At 41.7% G+C, this 17,380-nt stretch overlaps 1 protein-coding gene and 1 long non-coding RNA gene across 4 annotated transcripts in view; one reads left to right on the top strand and one right to left on the bottom strand.

The window, feature by feature from the left end:
- LOC106584883 (SEC14-like protein 2) overlaps window positions 1-17,380 on the top strand; it is a 51,861-nt gene that overhangs the window by 25,594 nt on the left and 8,887 nt on the right. For all 3 annotated transcript variants that reach the window (XM_045706674.1, XM_014170488.2, XM_014170489.2), the window contains 4 exons: window positions 613-708; window positions 851-911; window positions 1,436-1,519; window positions 1,815-1,921. In XM_045706674.1, coding sequence (XP_045562630.1) covers window positions 613-708; window positions 851-911; window positions 1,436-1,519; window positions 1,815-1,921 — 348 coding nt within the window. The remainder of the gene's footprint in view (window positions 1-612; window positions 709-850; window positions 912-1,435; window positions 1,520-1,814; window positions 1,922-17,380) is intronic.
- Window positions 3,027-4,269, bottom strand: LOC123730370 (uncharacterized). The gene is made up of 2 exons (XR_006761732.1): window positions 4,093-4,269; window positions 3,027-3,920 (listed from the first exon to the last, which is right to left on the bottom strand). It is a non-coding gene; the product is annotated as an uncharacterized lncRNA (long non-coding RNA).

Raw genomic sequence — 17,380 nt, 5'->3', positions numbered from 1 at the left:
AGTGAAATAATCTGTCTGTAAACCATTGTTGGAAATATTACTTGTGTCATGCACAAAGTAGATGTCCTAACCAACTTGCCAAAACTATAGTTTGTATACAAGATATTTGTGGAGTGGTTGAAAAACGAGTTTTAATAAACTTCTGACTTCAACTATATATATATATATATATATAGTTGAAGTCAGAAGTTTATATATGTATACATATTTGTTTTATGAGTGTACATGTTGGGATTTATAGATTATTTATTTGTTTATTTGTATCTGTTGGGCTTTAGCTTAGGTTATCCTTTAGAGTGAAGTATATTTGTCCAGGCTCAATTGTTCCTTGACTAGACCGATTCATTCTCGCTGTCGATGTTTCCAATGTTATACCTTCTAATAGTAACTGTATCCACTGGTGAATTGGGAGAGAGTGAGGTGATTGCCATCTAAGAGCCAACATCTTTTTTGTGCACATACTTTTGGTCATGTAGTGTACATTTATTAACACTTTAACACTCCCTTCCACTTTCTCCCTCTGTTTTCTGCCTTCCTTCTCATCTCTCTCTCTTTTCCACCCTCTCTATTTCTCTCTCCATCTCCATCTGTCTCGCTCTCTCTCTCCTCCAGCTCGGGAGGCATGTGGAAGCCATTACTATGATCTATGACTGTGAGGGTCTGGGTCTCAAACATTTGTGGAAGCCTGCCATCGAGACTTACGGAGAGGTATACACACACACACACACACACACACACACACACACACACACACACACACACACACACACACACACACTGTTCTGTTGAATCCATAGGGGGAAAGTATTCTGAGATGATACTGTCTGATTAAAGTGTTGTATCCTTACAGATCCTGACCATGTTTGAAGACAACTACCCTGAGGGCCTCAAGAGACTATTTGTCATTAAAGGTACGTTTCACCACCACTTTTTCGTCATATCAATCTATTATATCTGGATGTGGAGAAATTATCTGGAGAAGACAAACTATGCTATCGTTTCTTTGTACATTTGAAAAAGATAGATCCTAAAGAAACCATGAATAATGGACATGACTCTAAAGATCGAATCCGCATTTGGGGAAACAGAGCCACTGTTTGCCCCAACCACCTTTGTTATTATTTTTGTTGATGAAATGGAGAAGAGGAACGTCCGGCGGTATTTAAAAAATAAATAATGCAGTACATATTCTGCTGTTTTATCACACGTGCAATGATGTCCAAGGGAAAAGAACCATGATCGTTGTTTGCAGTAACTTCTTTGTTGTTGTAATATCTCAAACGGAGGTGGCAATTTCACCAATTAAGGATTCCAGAGGGAGATGTTACCCCTTAGTATCCCAGTAGTAAACTTACTTATGTTGTGTGTCTCACATCTCTCAAACCTTAATTAGACACCATTGTATCACACATGTTCTCTCTTTTCCAATCCTCAGCCCCCAAGCTCTTCCCCGTGGCCTACAACCTCGTCAAGCACTTCCTGAGTGAGATCACCCGCAACAAGATCATTGTCCTGGGTGGTAAGACACTTCTGTATTTCCATTGGAATGTTCCCATAAAAATATACTGTTCCAGAATGCTGAATCATGTCAGCTCTATGCATGGCATTTCTATTACAGTAGGAACATTCCATACACTGTGAATTCATACAGTATATGGTTGCATCGTCTCTAACTCTACCCAGCTTAACCCGTCAGGTCAGTAAAGGTAATGAATGCACTTACTGTAAGTTGCTCTGGATAAGAGCATCTGCTAAATAACTCAAACGTAAAATGGTAATATCAGTCTCTCTCTCTTTACCTGTCTGTTCTGCAGCCAACTGGCAGGAGGTGTTGCTGAACTACATAGACCCAGAGCAGCTTCCTGCTGCGTACGGAGGGAAACTCACCGACCCGGACGGGGACTCTCGCTGTAGGACCAAGGTGAGCTCACACCCCCCGAAATGAGACGAGAGATGTCCAATGCTGTAGTCATTGCTGCTCTTCAGTAGATTTAGGAGAAAAATAAATAAAATTATACATGGCGACATTTAGGGCTTGCAGTGCCACCTATTTGTAGTTGCTCCAGCCTAAGGGCTTTTGCAGTAGGAAGGACTCAATATGCTGCAATATTGAAGCCATGCTGTGAGATGAGAGCAGCTTTGCTTTGCTGCCTGCAACCACAAGATACTGCAGGCAGGGCTAATAACGTTCCTAAGCTACATCCTGCTACTAGTGTGGCCAGTGGAATTAGATGAGGATTCTCTGTCAGACTGTTGGACTTGTATGTGTGATACATTGAGATTGTGGGCTATATATCATCATGAAACAATTCACAATGAGTCTTGACAGTCTTTTTATTCCTTCTGGTCATTGAGATGTTATAGGATTTCCAGATGGTTTCCTCTGAGTCTGCTTCAACAGGTACAGTCTGCTGATTAGGTATTTTCCATAGACAATGCCGCATGGATATATCATGGATCTGCTTATTTTTGCTCTTCAGTTCAATTCTGCCTTGCCACAAATTACCTTGCTGCCAGCCAGCTACAACCTCTCAATGGCTCTGTAGTCATCTACCTGCCAATAAGTGCCATAACAGTTGATAGTTGGGTCTAGATGCATTTTAAATATTCTTACCTAAGAAACTGACCCTTGCTCTGATGTCTCTGTAGATACATAGGTAGAGATGTCTTCCTAACCTGGAGAGGAGCAGGTGGAGTAGGAGGACAGGTCTTTGTCATCCCAAATGAGACCCAGGAAATGACCTTTTGAAATCTTCCGGAAGACTAAGATTCTACGGACTGAAATTCTCCCTAACTCCATGATTCCATTTTACTCAACTGAGTAATTTGGTCTTTCAACACAGGATTGAACAGGAACTTTAGCTTTTATCATTAGTAGCTATCCTATGGGGTTCTATGGAGTGTTTAGATCAGGGACTTAGTTGGTAATCTCGGTTAACCCAGAACTAAATTATTGCATAATTTGGTCAGATGCCATCTGTTAGGTTCTGAACAAACAGAGTAAAAACTCAAACGGACGACTAGAAAAAGCTCAAACCCAAGTTTATTCACCCACTGGGTCATACAGCTGCAAAGACAAGGTATGATTACACAAGCACATATAACCTCCTACTAGGCAGGGTCAACTCCTTACACATCTAGACAGCCAATACATCTCTGTTGCTAGGCAGGAACTTATTGGTTCCTCTCACTGGTGTAGTCATGGCCCTGCCTGATGCTAGAACCTTCGTGGGTGTGGAAGTGTATGTATATGAGATAGGACTGTAGTAGGAGAGTCATTGAGTCCCCCCTCCCCAAGGTTTTTTCTCACTTCATCTGTTGACTTGACCTCGAGTCGAATTCCTCACTCTTCCCTTGTTCAACAGCCGGTCTGCCTTATCAGAGACTAACTAGACTGTTGCCCTTTGCCTCCCTCCTTACGAACAGAAAATGAACTTTCTGCACTTCCCCTTGTCTCACTCGGTAAATTTCCATACATCAAATTCCTATCCACCCTTCATTGACCCCAACATATACATTCCTTATACATGTAAAATAATCAATAAGTTCTAGTTTGGTATCATTAAAAAGTATATTTCAAGCTACAATCCAACAATCCCTATTTTTTTTAATTAGTAGCTCCATACTGTTCAACATTAAATAAACTTAGAAATAACTTATAAATAAACAGAAAAGAAAACATGATTAATATTCTCAGTTGATTTGGATGTTTACACCTCCGAGACTTATGGCCTCTGACTATGTAATCTGCTTTCATGGCATAAAGCCCAGGCCTCAAACCTATAATCACACTATGCACACTTTTACTCCCCCCCTTTCTGCCATTACCCCTCCTGTTGTACAACTGATAAGGACATTTCAGCTGGAGATTTTGACTTTCTCTTCCTCCTTCCGGTTCCTAAGAGAGTGATAGCAAAAGACTTGAAAAGAAAACACAATATATGACAAGTGTTAGTAATGCGTTAAGCTATGCATAATCATATATGGCAAAAACTGAAGTTTCATAATATGACGATTCTCACTCTCCCTTAGCCTAACTATACCTTTGGATACTGTTCTGCTGGGGTTCACAAAAATTAAGGCTCAAAATACCTCCTCATGCTTGTACCCAGACTTCCCCATCAGGCTGCAGGTTTTACAGGAGGTGTTCCCACGCAATGTCATCCTCACTTTGGCCCTCTGTTTCCCCAGACAAGTCCTCCCCCTCCTTTGTCTAGGATGTACAATGAATCTCTGTGTCTAGGCAGGTGGTGTTATCCTCCCATCCCGAGTCCAGAACCTTTGGTACTCCTCCACACATCTCCCGGTCTTCTTATCAGTAGTATACATTCTTGCACTTTGCCTCAGTCCATTGTTAATTACCCGGACTCATACACAAACAGCTATTTTATGATATTCACTTGAGTAGGAATGGGTCACTTATTCTCATAAGTGACACATTCCTACTCAAGTGAATATCATGATGCAAAACTTAGAGAGAATACAATAATATCAATCAGTAAAGCTAGAAGACAGTATTATAGGGCAATAGTTCACAATCTATGGTAGAAGCGCTATCATATGACTCCTATCTCACCCTTATGGGAACATTCTGTCTCTGAGACAGGCCCTCTTTGTACTTTGCCTCCGGCCACAAATACATTTGCACATAGATCATTCCATCTAAACCATAACACATTCGTTACTACTGCTAGGCCACTTATATAGTTATAAACATACTAAAATGTGCTGAAGTCAATTAGTCAGTTTCAAACAGTCCCTCATCTGGAACAATGATCACACACATGTTCCACACAACCTAGAATACATATACAGCAATAACCTTTCTCAGCATGGCCCCCGTTTTTCCCTATCTTACACTGTCGTGAGTGGCATGTTAATAACAGATCGGTATCTCAATGCATGTTTTGTCTAAATTACTATAAATCTCCCAGTGTGGAGACCCCCACAATCAACCTTATACCCCAAAATAAAAAAATTTTTGGGCAACCCTAAATCAATTACGGGCACGGTTGACCACCCCCCTCCCTTCCGGCACTCATTCTTCTGGTGTCTTAGCTTTACAGTTCATCCGCACAATGGCACACATGTAACTAATGCCTGTCAAAGTGGATGGCCCTTCATAATGTCCCGGTTTCAATATCTGGGGAGTAATCCGATTTTTTCCAAGCAGACAAATCTCTCACCTGAGCCACCACCACCATCCTTTATGGTCCATTCTGTTTTATCCTTTTTCCGAACAGTACACCAGCAGCATGAGAGAAGTTTGGATGTGATCTCTCTCTATGCTCACTCCACATGGACGTTCCCAGGACTCATGCCGCACTCCTGAGAGAAAAGGCAGTTGATAGCTTCGACTGGAGGCTGTACACTACACAGGTTGCTGTCTCGGACTCAAGTCTAAGGTAGAAGTGGTGAAGAATAGTGAACGCCATTGTCGCCATTACTTCAGCCGGTAAGAGGGGGTGAGGCTCACACTGCTCTCGGTCTAATTATCCCTTCCATGCATCGAGATACCATCTGGAGTCACTATCGCCATAACCTCGAGAGAAGACAGACCAGAACAACAGTTTAGGGCATTTCTGATTCAGGAAATCCAGACAAAACTATTCACTGTAATGACTAATTATTACATTCTTAATACAAATTTCTAAGACAAATGTCAAAGAGAACAACAACACAATGTTGAAACCATTTAGCAAACTGGCTTATATTCTCATATCAAATTGGCAACCTCACCGCAGAGTTACAGGGTCAGGGAGTTTGAGGGCTAACCCTTAGGGAGAACTCCCGACCATTCAGCAGACCCAATCTGGTGAGAATTGAAGCAAAGATGAAAAACAACAACAGCAATACACTTCTTCATATTTACCAGCATTACATATTATACTTATTAGGTAAGATTTGTCTCTAGCCTTTCTGGCGAGGGTGACCAGAAAGTCAGAACAGAGGTTATACAACACCATAAAGTGAGTCTGTTCTTATTTGATTCTGTTCTTTCTCTTTTCTTTCTCTATACTTCAGACTGATTATTTAAAGACATTTAAAACATTCTGTGTTCCAGGTTTACATTGGGTTTTTCAGTACATTTCTTATCAGGAGAACTCATTATGCTGCGGGACTTAGAGGTAATTTGTGGTTTAGTACGGTACCCTGCGTCACCACTTCATTACTCCAGACCAGTGCAAGGGGAGTTGGAGCACTGATTATGCTTTTGGGTCCTACTGTGTCTCTAACTGACAATGAATGGGCGACATAAACCTAAATAGAAACTGATAATTGTGTACGACTTCAGTATTACTTACTAAAACTGTTGTTACACAAGATTTTTATTCTTTTATTTTGTTAGGATTATTTTGCTCTTACTGTAGTACTGTAGCCCACTCCCGACCGGTCACGTTGTACAGCGCCTGAGTGGCGCAATTCTAATTCTAAATAACAAACTGGCTTTATTTGCAAATTAGTAACAATGTCTCACCCCGTGTTCAAGAATGGCCTTTTTCTCGCTCATTTGACGTTATTTGAAAGCAAAACCATCTCCAAAATATTGTTATTTTATAAGCAAAGCGATTATTATTATTAATTTAGAATTATATAAAAGCCCCTTGGATATTCTCACAGATATATTATTAACCCTGTTATTAGCAGGACCATATTTATTGGTCATATTAGTCATGGCTCCCGAGTGACGCACAATGGGATTGCCTTGTAGTTCTCCAGCTGTATCCACTGAAAGCGCATGAGGTTCAAGGCACGAGGGCAGGGGGCACGGGATGGGCCGCAAAGCTGCGCACAGAAGACGGACCTAGCCCATGGGGAAAGAGGAAGGGGGGTGGATGCCCACCCCGCCACACTGGGTAGCACAGAGCAACACTTTAAAGGGCATTGCACTAATAATGGCGCTGACTAGGGAAACGTTCCCGCTGTTCTTAGTGCCAGTCTGCACATTCAAACAAAAACAATGTAACTAATAATGGCATCTTTATGCTTTCGTTAATAAAATAATGATAAAAATAGTCTTTCACAATGCCGATATTTATTTAGTTATGGATCCATAACAAATTACTATGGGAATAAATATCACTGAATTACAGAAATATTGGAACAAAGTTGTCTAATGAAGGTAAACAAATTGTTGCTTACTGTAAAATACTCTTTCAAACACACACGGTCATGTTGTACAGCGCCATTATGGCTATTAGCAGGTAGTTGGACAATAGACTTAGAAGGAAGGTAGGGGGAGAATTCTATCATCAAATGTATTTCTAAGTTAGGTTGGTTGTATCACAACCAGCCGGGATTGGCTGCAATTTCAGTTTTATCCACCAGAAAAGACAAAACAAATAATACAACAAAAAGTATTATTATGTATCTCATCTGACCCTGATTGGGAGCCCCATTTTATTTATTTAGGGCGGTGCTCAATTGGCCCAGCGTTTCTCTCCCTCTAAAACAGAAATAAATGTTTTGGCCTTGACAAATATTATTTTGGCCTTTATTCAGATTACAAATCGCTCACTTTTGTTTTTTTGAAAACGAAATAACCTCCAAAATATCGTTATATTATCAAGTTGATTGCACAGTCATATAGCGGCACCTATATAAAATCTGAATAAATCTGAAAATCTGAATAAAGGCCAAAATACTCAGTCATTCATGACTCACTCATTCATGGCTTTGGATCAAAATAAATAAGTACCAACATTCTTTCTGATAGTCTTTAATAAATACATGTTTTGGTTATCCTGACCTGGACACCATGTACAGTATTATAACAGCCCATTATGGGGTATAAGCAGGACAATATACCTTTACCAACACCTCTCTGTATTTTGATACTTTGTGGATGGGGCCTCCCCAGTGGCATAGCTAAGTCACCGCATCGCAATGCAAATGCGTTGGTACAGATACCCGTGCCGGCTGCCACCGGGAGACCAATGAGGCAGCTTTTGGTTTTAATTTAGAATCCTCCAATCCTCTATATGTAATTATTGGCGGAGAGTCACGTCATATCAAAAAATATACTGTAGGCGGCATGAGTCTCACTAGTGTTGAGTAATGTGCTGTTGAAAGTGGTGTAGGTCTTATTTATTTAAAGAGCATATTGAAGTTAGAAGCAATAGGATTTGAAGCAATAACCTACAACTATTTTGGCACCGTTTCGTGCTGCTCTGAGACGAGCATGGGGATTGGTCTTGATAAATCAATGAGATTTTTATTTTGACTGAATCTCCGTTTGGGTATTGGTTAGACAACATTTCTACACCCTAATTGTGTAATTGTAATGCTCTTAGTGTAACCTTTATTTAACTAGGCAAGTCAGTTAAGAACAAATTCTTATTTACAAGGACAGCCTACTCCTTCCTCCCCATCAGGGAATTGAACCCCGGTCTCCTGCGTGCCTGCACGACACGGGGATTCTTTAGCTAAATAGCCCAGTACTGTAGCCTACTCCCGACCGTCACGTTGTCAGTGCCATATTTTCGGTTCCATACTAACAGAAACCCAGAAGGTTTTTCGTTTTTCTTGGAATAGAAACACCATAATATTAATCAAATTAATTAAGCAAAATTTCTTAAAATTAGTCCCATATTCTATGTTCTTACAAAAAAAGGTTTAAAATTCTCTAGTACAGTCGCTATTGAAGGCTATCAAATGCTTTTCAAAGATGCCCTCTGGTGGACATATGGCCAGGCCTTGGGACCTCCTTTTACGGCCGGATCCAGGTAACTTTATACTTACATTTTAGTCATTTAGCAGACGCTCTTATCTAGAGCGACTTACAGTAGTGAATGCATACATTTCATACATATTTTCTTTTTCTTTTTTTTTCTGTGCTGGCCCCCCGTGGGAATCGAACCCACAACCCTGGCGTTGCAAACACCATGCTCTACCAACTGAGCTACAGGGAACGCCCACTACTTAATAGAAGTGCAGAATTTCACTAACTGCTCTCCCAAGACAACAGCCTCGGAAATATTTCAAAGGGAGAGATATGAACACCCTATCCTCTCCTGGAAGAGAAAATGTACATTTCGTTCGTTTTCACTATGCTAAATCTTAATTCACAACACAAAGTTTTAATTACAGACAAACATGATCATTTCTGTTTACAGAGAGGCTACTGTCCTCCACTCTTTGAATCACTTGTGCTTTAATCCACCCCAACCTTTACTCTATATACTATAACCAATCTCCATTGGATATTCACTATTTGCTTCACACTCATTAATGTCTACTATTTTAAGATTAATATACAGGTCTACTTTTTTGGCCCATTGTAATCAAAGCAGTGTTCTCTCGCCTGTACTGCACTCAGACACGGCGGCATTCCTCTTGCCAAGTCTTAACATTTTATTTTATGTAACTAGGCAAGTCAGTTAAGAACAAATTCTTATTTACAATGACGGCTTACCCCGGCCAAACCCGAACGACCCTAGGCCAATTGTTCGCCACCCTATGGGATACAATCTGGATTTGAACCAAGGACTGTAATGACACCTCTTGCACTGAGATGCAGTGTCTTAGACCGCTGTGCCTCTCTGGAGCCCAACCATTTACTCCAGTACATGACTGGTCTCTCTTTTCCCCCCATGATTTTGCGTAACCACCGCATTACAATGCCCATGCTCATGAACAAATTTTTTTTTTTACTTTACAATTGTTTCTTTAACTCTACAAACAATTACTCACAATATTAACTCGGTTGCAACACTCACTACCAAGATCCAAACTGCCTCTGGAAACAATGTCAGTGCAATAACTGTTCGTCGGGAGCTTCATAAAATAGGTATCCATGGCAGAGCAGCCGCACATAAGCCTAAGATCACCATGCGCAATGCCAAGCGTCGGCTAGAGTGGTGTATAGCTCGTCTCCATTGGACTCTGGAGCAGTGGAAACGCATTTTCTGGAGTGATGAATCACACTTTCACCATCTGGCAGTCCAACGGACAATCTGGGTTTGGCAGATGCCAGGAGAACGCTACCTGCCCGAATGCATAGTGCCAACTGTAAAGTTTGGTGGAGGAGGAATAATGGTCTGGGGCTGTATTTCATGGTTCGGGCTAGGCCCCTTTGTTCCAGTTAAGGGAAATTTTTACGCTACAGCATACAATGACATTCTAGACAAGTCTGTGCTTATAACTTTTTGGCATCAGTTTGGGGAAGGCCCTTTCCTTTTTCAGCATGACAATGCTCCCCGTGCACAAAGTGAGGTCCATACAGAAATGGTTTGTCGAGATCGGTGTGGATGAACTTGCCGGGCCTGCAAAGAGCCCTGACCTCAACTCCATCGAACACCTTTGGTATGAATTGCGAGCCAGGCCTAATCGGCCAACATCAGTGCCCGACATCACTAATGCTCTTGTGGCTGAATTGAAGCAAATCCCTGCCACAATGTTCCAACATCTAGTGGAAAGCCTTCCCAGAAGAGTGGTGGCTGTTATAGCAGCAAAGGGGGGACCAACTCCATATTAATGCCCATGATTTTGGAATGAGATGTTTGACGAGCAGGTGTCCACGTACTTTTGGTCATATAGTGTGTATATTTGGATGTGTGTATTTGTTGGGCTTTAGCTTAGGTTATTCTTTACAGAGTCAAGTATATTTGTCCAGGCCTCAATTGTTCCTTGACTAGCACAATTCATTCTCCCTGTTGATATTTCTAATGTTAGAACTTCTAATAGTAACTGTATCCACTGGTGAATTGGGAGAGAGTGAGGTGATAGCCATCTATGAGCCAACAACTTTTTTGCGGCAGTGGCACCTGCCAGCAGTAATAATCTCTGATTGATTAAGAGATTCAATGAGCTATCATCGTTAAGTAACATAGTAGATGGAAAGCATTGAATATTTACATTCATGCACTTCAAAATGAATTTTGTAACTTTTTTGCCAGAAGCATTTAACTGCAGGGCACTCCCACATCATATGAAAGAATGTGTCTACCTGATTTAGGGTACACGGTGAACAGTTGGGAGTTGGGGCCAATTTCATTGTAAAACAAATCCTTGGTGTTAAATACAGTCTGTGAAAAAACGTTAAATATACACTGAGTGTACAAAACATTAGGAACACCTGCTCTTTCTTTGACATAGACTATAGACAATAAGGTTATGGTCCCTTATTGATGTCACTTGTTAAATCCATTTCAATCAGTGTAGATGAAAGGGAGATGGGTTAAAGAAGGATTTTCAATCCTTGAGACAATTGAGCGATGAATTGTGTACCATTCAGAGGGTGAATGGGCAAGACAAAATATTTAGGTGCCTTTGAATGGGGTATGGTAGTAGGTGCCAGTGTCGATTTGTCAAGAATGCTGCTGGGTTTTTCACTCTCAACAGTTTCCTGTGTGTGTGGTCCACCACCCAAAGAACACCCAGCCAACTTGACACAACTGTGGGAAGCATTGGAGTCAACATTGGCCAGCATTCCAGTGAAATGCTTTTGACACCTTGTAGAGTCCATGCCCCGATGAATTGATGCTGTTCAGTGGGCAAAACTCAATATTTGGATGGTGTTCCTTATGTTTTGTACACTCATTGTATACAGTTGAAGTCGGAAGTTTACATACACTTAGGTTTGAGGCATTAAATTCGTTTTTCAACCACTCCACAAATTTCTTGTTAACAAACCATAGTTTTGGCAAGTCGGTTAGGACATCTACTTTGTGCATGACACAAGTAATTTTTCCAACAATTGTTTACAGTCAGGTTATTTCACTTATAATTCACTGTATCACAATTCCAGTGGGTCAGAAGTTTACAAACACTAAGTTGACTGTGCCTTTAAACAGCTTGGAAAATTCCAGAAAATGAATTCATGGCTTCAAGAAGCTTCTGATAGGCTAATTGACATTGTTTGAGTCAATTGGAGGTGTACCTGTGGATGTATTTCAAGGCCTACCTTCAAACCCAGTGCCTCTTTGCTTGACATCATGGGAAAATCAAATGAAATGAGCCAAGACCTCAGAAAAACATTGTAGACCTCCACAAGTCTGGTTCATCCTTGAGAGCAATTTCCAAACAGTAGTACGCAAGTATAAACACCACGGGACCACGCAGCCGTCATACCGCTCAGGAAGGAGACACGTTCTGTCTTTTAGAGATGAACGTACTTTGGTGTGAAAAGTGTAAATCAATCGCAGAACAACAGCAATGTCACGTCCTGACCATAGTAAGATATTATTTTCTATGGTAGAGTAGGTCAGGGCGTGACGGGGTGTTTTCTGTTTTCTATTTCTATGTTTAAGTTCTAGGTTTCTATTTCTGTGTTGTTTTTTTTGGATGATCTCCAATTAGAGGCAGCTGGTCCTCGTTGTCTCTAATTGGAGATCATATATAAGTACGTTTTTTTTTCCACCTGTGTTTGTGGGCAGTTATTTTCTGTTTAGTCTCTGTACCTGACAGAACTGTATTCTGATCATTTGTTATTTTGTCTTTAGTGTTTTTTGAGTTAATAAATATCATAATGAGCACTCAACACGCTACGCTTTGGTCCCCTCTCTACGACAGCCGTTACAGAACTGCCCACCACAACTGGATCAAGCAGCGTGCTCGGGAGGAGATGGATACCTGGTCTCTGAAGGAGAGGCTAGACAGGGTAAACTGGACTTGGGGCCAAGTAATAGACAGATATAGAAGCCTGCCAGGGAGGCACGAGAGGCTACAGAAACCCAAATCATTTTTTTGGGGGGGGGCACATGGAGCAGTCGGCGGAGCCGAGGAGTAAACCAGAGACAATCCGGGAGGAGAAAGAAAATTTGGAGAAGGGAGAAATGGGAGAGTTATTGAGTTGGTGGAGGACGCACAAGTTTTTCCCAAAGAAACGTGTCGTCAGTTTGGTGCCACCTGAGTCAGCTCCCCGTACTCGTCCTGAGAAGTGTGTGGAAGTTCCGGAACAAGTGATACCGGCTATACACACCAGGTCTCCAGTACGTCTCAACAGCCCGGTACGTCCTGTGCCTCCTCTCCGCACTCGCCCTGAGGTGCGTGTCATCAGCCCGTGCCACCTGTACCGGTCCTACGCATCAGACCTCCGGTGCGCCTCCACAGCCCAGCATGTCCTGTGCCTCCTCCCCGCACTCGACCTGAGGTGCGTGTTACCAGTCTGGCGCCACCTATGCCAGTCTCACACATCAGACCTCCAGCGACGCTCCCCAGTCCGGAGCCTCCAGCGACGCTCCCCAGTCCGGAGCCTCCAGCGACGCTCCCCAGTCCGGAGCCTCCTGAGACGGCGGCCTGCAGCCCGGAGCCTCCTGAGATGATCTACGGTCCGGGGGTACTAAAGCAGAGGGATCAGCAGGTGGAGCGGGGGTTACGCCCCGATCCGGAGCCGCCGCCTCTGCTGGAGGTTATGTGGACTGCATTTGAGCTGCCATAGATAAGAGTTACCCACCCAACCCTCCCTTTTGTTTTTTTGTTGTGTATGTTTAGTGGCATTCGGAGTCTGCACCTTTGGGGGGGTATTGTCACGTCCTGACCATAGTAAGATATTATTTTCTATGGTAGAGTAGGTCAGGGCGTGACAGGGGGTGTTTTGTGTTTTTCTATGTTTTCTATTTCTATGTTTAAGTTCTAGGTTTCTATTTCTATGTTTTTTGGGGGGTGATCTCCAATTAGAGGCAGCTGGTCCTCGTTGTCTATAATTGGAGATCATATTTAAGTAGGGGTTTTTTCCACCTGTGTTTGTGGCCAGTTATTTTCTGTTTAGTCTCTGTACCTGACAGAACTGTATTCTGATCGTTTGCCATTTGTTATTTTGTCTTTAGTGTTTTTTGAGTTAATAAATATCATAATGAGCACTCAACACGCTGCGCTTTGGTCCCCTCTCTACAACAGCCGTTACAAGCAAAGGACCTTGTGAAGATGCTGGAGGAAACAGGTACAAAAGTATCTATATCCACAGTAAAACGAGTCCTATATCGACATAACCTGAAAGGCTGCTCAGCAAGGAAGAAGCCACTGCTCCAAAACGCCATAATAAAAAAGCCAGACTACAGTTTGCAACTGCACATGGGGACAAAGATCGTACTTTTTGGAGAAATGTTCTCTGGTCTGATGAAACTGTTTGGCCATAATGACCATCGTTATGTTTGGGGGAAAAAGGGGGAGGCTTGCAAGCTGAAGAACACCATCCCAACCGTGAAGCACGGGGGTGGCAGCATCATGTTGTGGGGGTGCTTTGCTGCAGGAGGGACTGGTGCACGTCACAAAATAGATGGCATCAGGAGGACGGATAATTATATGGATATATTGACGCAACATCTCAAGACATCAGTCAGGAAGTTAAAGCATGGTCGCAAATGAGTCTCCAAATAGACAATGACCACAAGCATACTTCCTAAGTTGTAGTAAAATGGCTTAACCTGTTGAGGACCCCGTTCCGCCTGCGGATCCCCTAGCCAACAGCCAATGGCATCGCACGGCGCAAAATACAAAACCAACTAAAATACCACAATTCAATTTTCTCAAACAATCAACTATTTTACACCATTTTAAAGATAAGACTCTCGTTAATCTAAACACATTGTCCGATTTCAAAAAGGCTTTACAGCCAAAGCAAAACATTAGATTATGTTAGGAGAGTACATAGACACAAATAATCACACAGCCATTTTCCAAGCAAGCATATATGTCACATAAACCCAAACCACAGCTAAATGCAGCACTAACCTTTGATGGTCTTCATCAGATGACACTCCTAGGACATTATGTTATACAATACATGCATGTTTTGTTCAATCAAGTTCATATTTATATCAAAAACCAGCTTTTTAAATTAGCATGTGATGTTCAGAACTAGCATACCCACCGAAAACATCCGGTGAATTTACTAAATTACTCATGATAAACGTTCACAAAATACATAACAATTATTTTAAGAATTATAGATACAGAACTCCTTTATGCAATCGCGGTGTCAGATTTTAAAATACATTTTTTGGCGAAATCACATTTTGCAATATTCTGAGTAAATAGCTCGGCCATCACGGCTAGCTATTTTGACACCCACCAAGTTTGGGACAACCTAAACTCAGAATTACTATTAGAAAAATGTGATTACATTTGCTGTTCTTCGTCAGAATGCACTCCCAGGACTTCTACTTCAACAACAAATGTTGTTTTGGTTCCAAATAATCCATAGTTATATCCAAATAGCTCTGTTTTGTTCGTGCGTTCAGGTCACTATCTGAAGGGTGACGCGCGAGCGCATTTCGTGACAAAAAAATTAAAAATATTCCATTACCGTACTTAGAAGCATGTCAAAGGCTGTTTAACATCAATTTTTATGCTATTTTTCTCGTAAAATAGCGATAATATTTCAACCGGGCAACGTTGTATTCATTCAAAGGCTGAAAGAAAAAAATGGAGTAGTCTCGTGACCGCGCATCTCCAGTGTCACTGTCCCCAGGCTGACCACTCACAAATTCTGCTGCTGTTCTTTGCCCAGAGACAGCAGACACCCCATTCCACTTTCTGGTGGCTTTAGAGAGCCAATGGAAGCCTTAGAAAGTGTCACGTTACAGCACAGATGCTGTATTTTTGATAGAGATGCAACAGAATGACAACAAATTGTCAGACAGGGCACTTCCTGTATGGAATCTTCTCAGGTTTTGGCCTGCCATATGAGTTCTGTTATACTCACAGACACCATTCAAACAGTGTTAGAAACTTTAGAGTGTTTTCTATCCAAATCTACTAATTATATGCATATTCTAGTTTCTAGGCAGGAGTAGTAACCAGATTAAATCGGGTACGTTTTTTATCCAGCTGTGAAAATACTGCCCCCTATCCCAAAGAAGTTAAGGACAACAAAGTCAAGGTATTGGAGTAGCCATCACAAAGCCCTGACCTCAATCCTATAGAAAATGTGTGGGCAGAACTGAAAAAGCATGTGCGAGCAAGGAGGCCTACTCACCTGACTTCCATTACACCAGCTGTGTCAGGAGGAATGGGCCAAAATTCACCCAACTTATTGTGGGAAGCTTATGGAAGGCTACCCGAAACGTTTGACCCAAGTTAAACAATTTAAAGGCAATGCTACCAAATACTAATTGAGTGTATGTAAACTTCTGACCCACTGGGAATGTGATGAAAGAAATAAAAGCTGAAATAAATCATTCTCTCTACTATTATTCTGACATGTCACATTCTTAAAATAAGGTTGTGATCCTAACTGACCTAAGACAGGGAATTTTACTAGGATTTAATGTCAGGAATTGTGGAAAAACTGAGTTTAAATATATTTGGCTAAGGTGTATGTAAACTTCCGACTTCAACTGTAAGTATATGGATGAGCGATGGCAGAGCGGCATAAGGAAGGTGCAGTAGAAGGTATAAAATACAGTATATACATGTGATATGAGTAATGTAAGATATGTAAACATTATTAGTGGCATTATTTAAAGTGCCATTGTTTAAAGTGACTAGTGATCTATTTATTAAAGTGGCCAGTGATTGGGTCTCAATGTAGGCAGCAGCCTCTCTGAGTTCGTGATTGCTGTTTAGCAGTCTGATGGCCTTGCGATAGAAGCTGTTTTTCAGTCTCTCGGTCCCAGCTTTGATGCACCTGTACTGACCTCGCCTTCTGGATGGTAGCGTTGTGAATATGCAGTGGCTCGGGTGGTTGTTGTCCTTGATGATCTTTATGGCCTTCCTGTGACATCGGGTGGTGTAGGTGTCATGGAGGGCAGGTAGTTTTCCCCCGGTGATGCGTTGTGCAGACCGCAGCACCCTCTGGAGAGCTTTGCGGTTGAGGGCGGTGCAGATGCCGTACAAGCTGTGATACGGCCCGACAGGATGCTCTCGATTGTGTATCTGTAAAAGTTTGTCAGGGTTTTGGGTGACGAGCCACATTTCTTCAGCCTCCTGAGGTTGAAGAGGCGCTAGAGGAATAACCTTCATTTCTCCAAACAAGAATAGACTGATGAGCTTCAGAAGAAAGTTATTTGTTTCTGGCCATTTTGAGCCTGTAATCGAACCTACAAATACTGATGCTCCAGATACACAACTAGTCTAAAGAAGGCCAATTTTATTGCTTCTTAAATTAGAACAACAGTTTTCAGCTGGGCTAACATAATTGCAAAAGGGTTTTCTAATGATCAATTAGCCTTTTAAAACAATAGACTTGGATTAACTAACACAACGTGCCATTGGAACACAGGAGTGATGGTTGCTGATAATGGGCCTCTGTACGCCTATGTAGATATTACATAAAAAAATAATCTGTTTCATCCGACATTTATAGCTTATTTGCTGTAGAGTGAGATCGGACTGGGTCTGTGTGTACACTACAGGCAGATTATGCAACAGTCAGTCAAGTTTTAAAGATCATTTTTAACACCTTTATCGTTGACAGTGCCACAAATGCATTTGGATC

This window comes from Salmo salar, chromosome ssa24, assembly GCF_905237065.1.
Source record: "Salmo salar chromosome ssa24, Ssal_v3.1, whole genome shotgun sequence".
NCBI classification, from domain to species: Eukaryota; Metazoa; Chordata; class Actinopteri; order Salmoniformes; family Salmonidae; genus Salmo; species Salmo salar.
The sequence above is the reverse complement of the archived record's forward strand: the minus strand, read 5'-3'. Positions and strand labels throughout refer to the sequence as shown.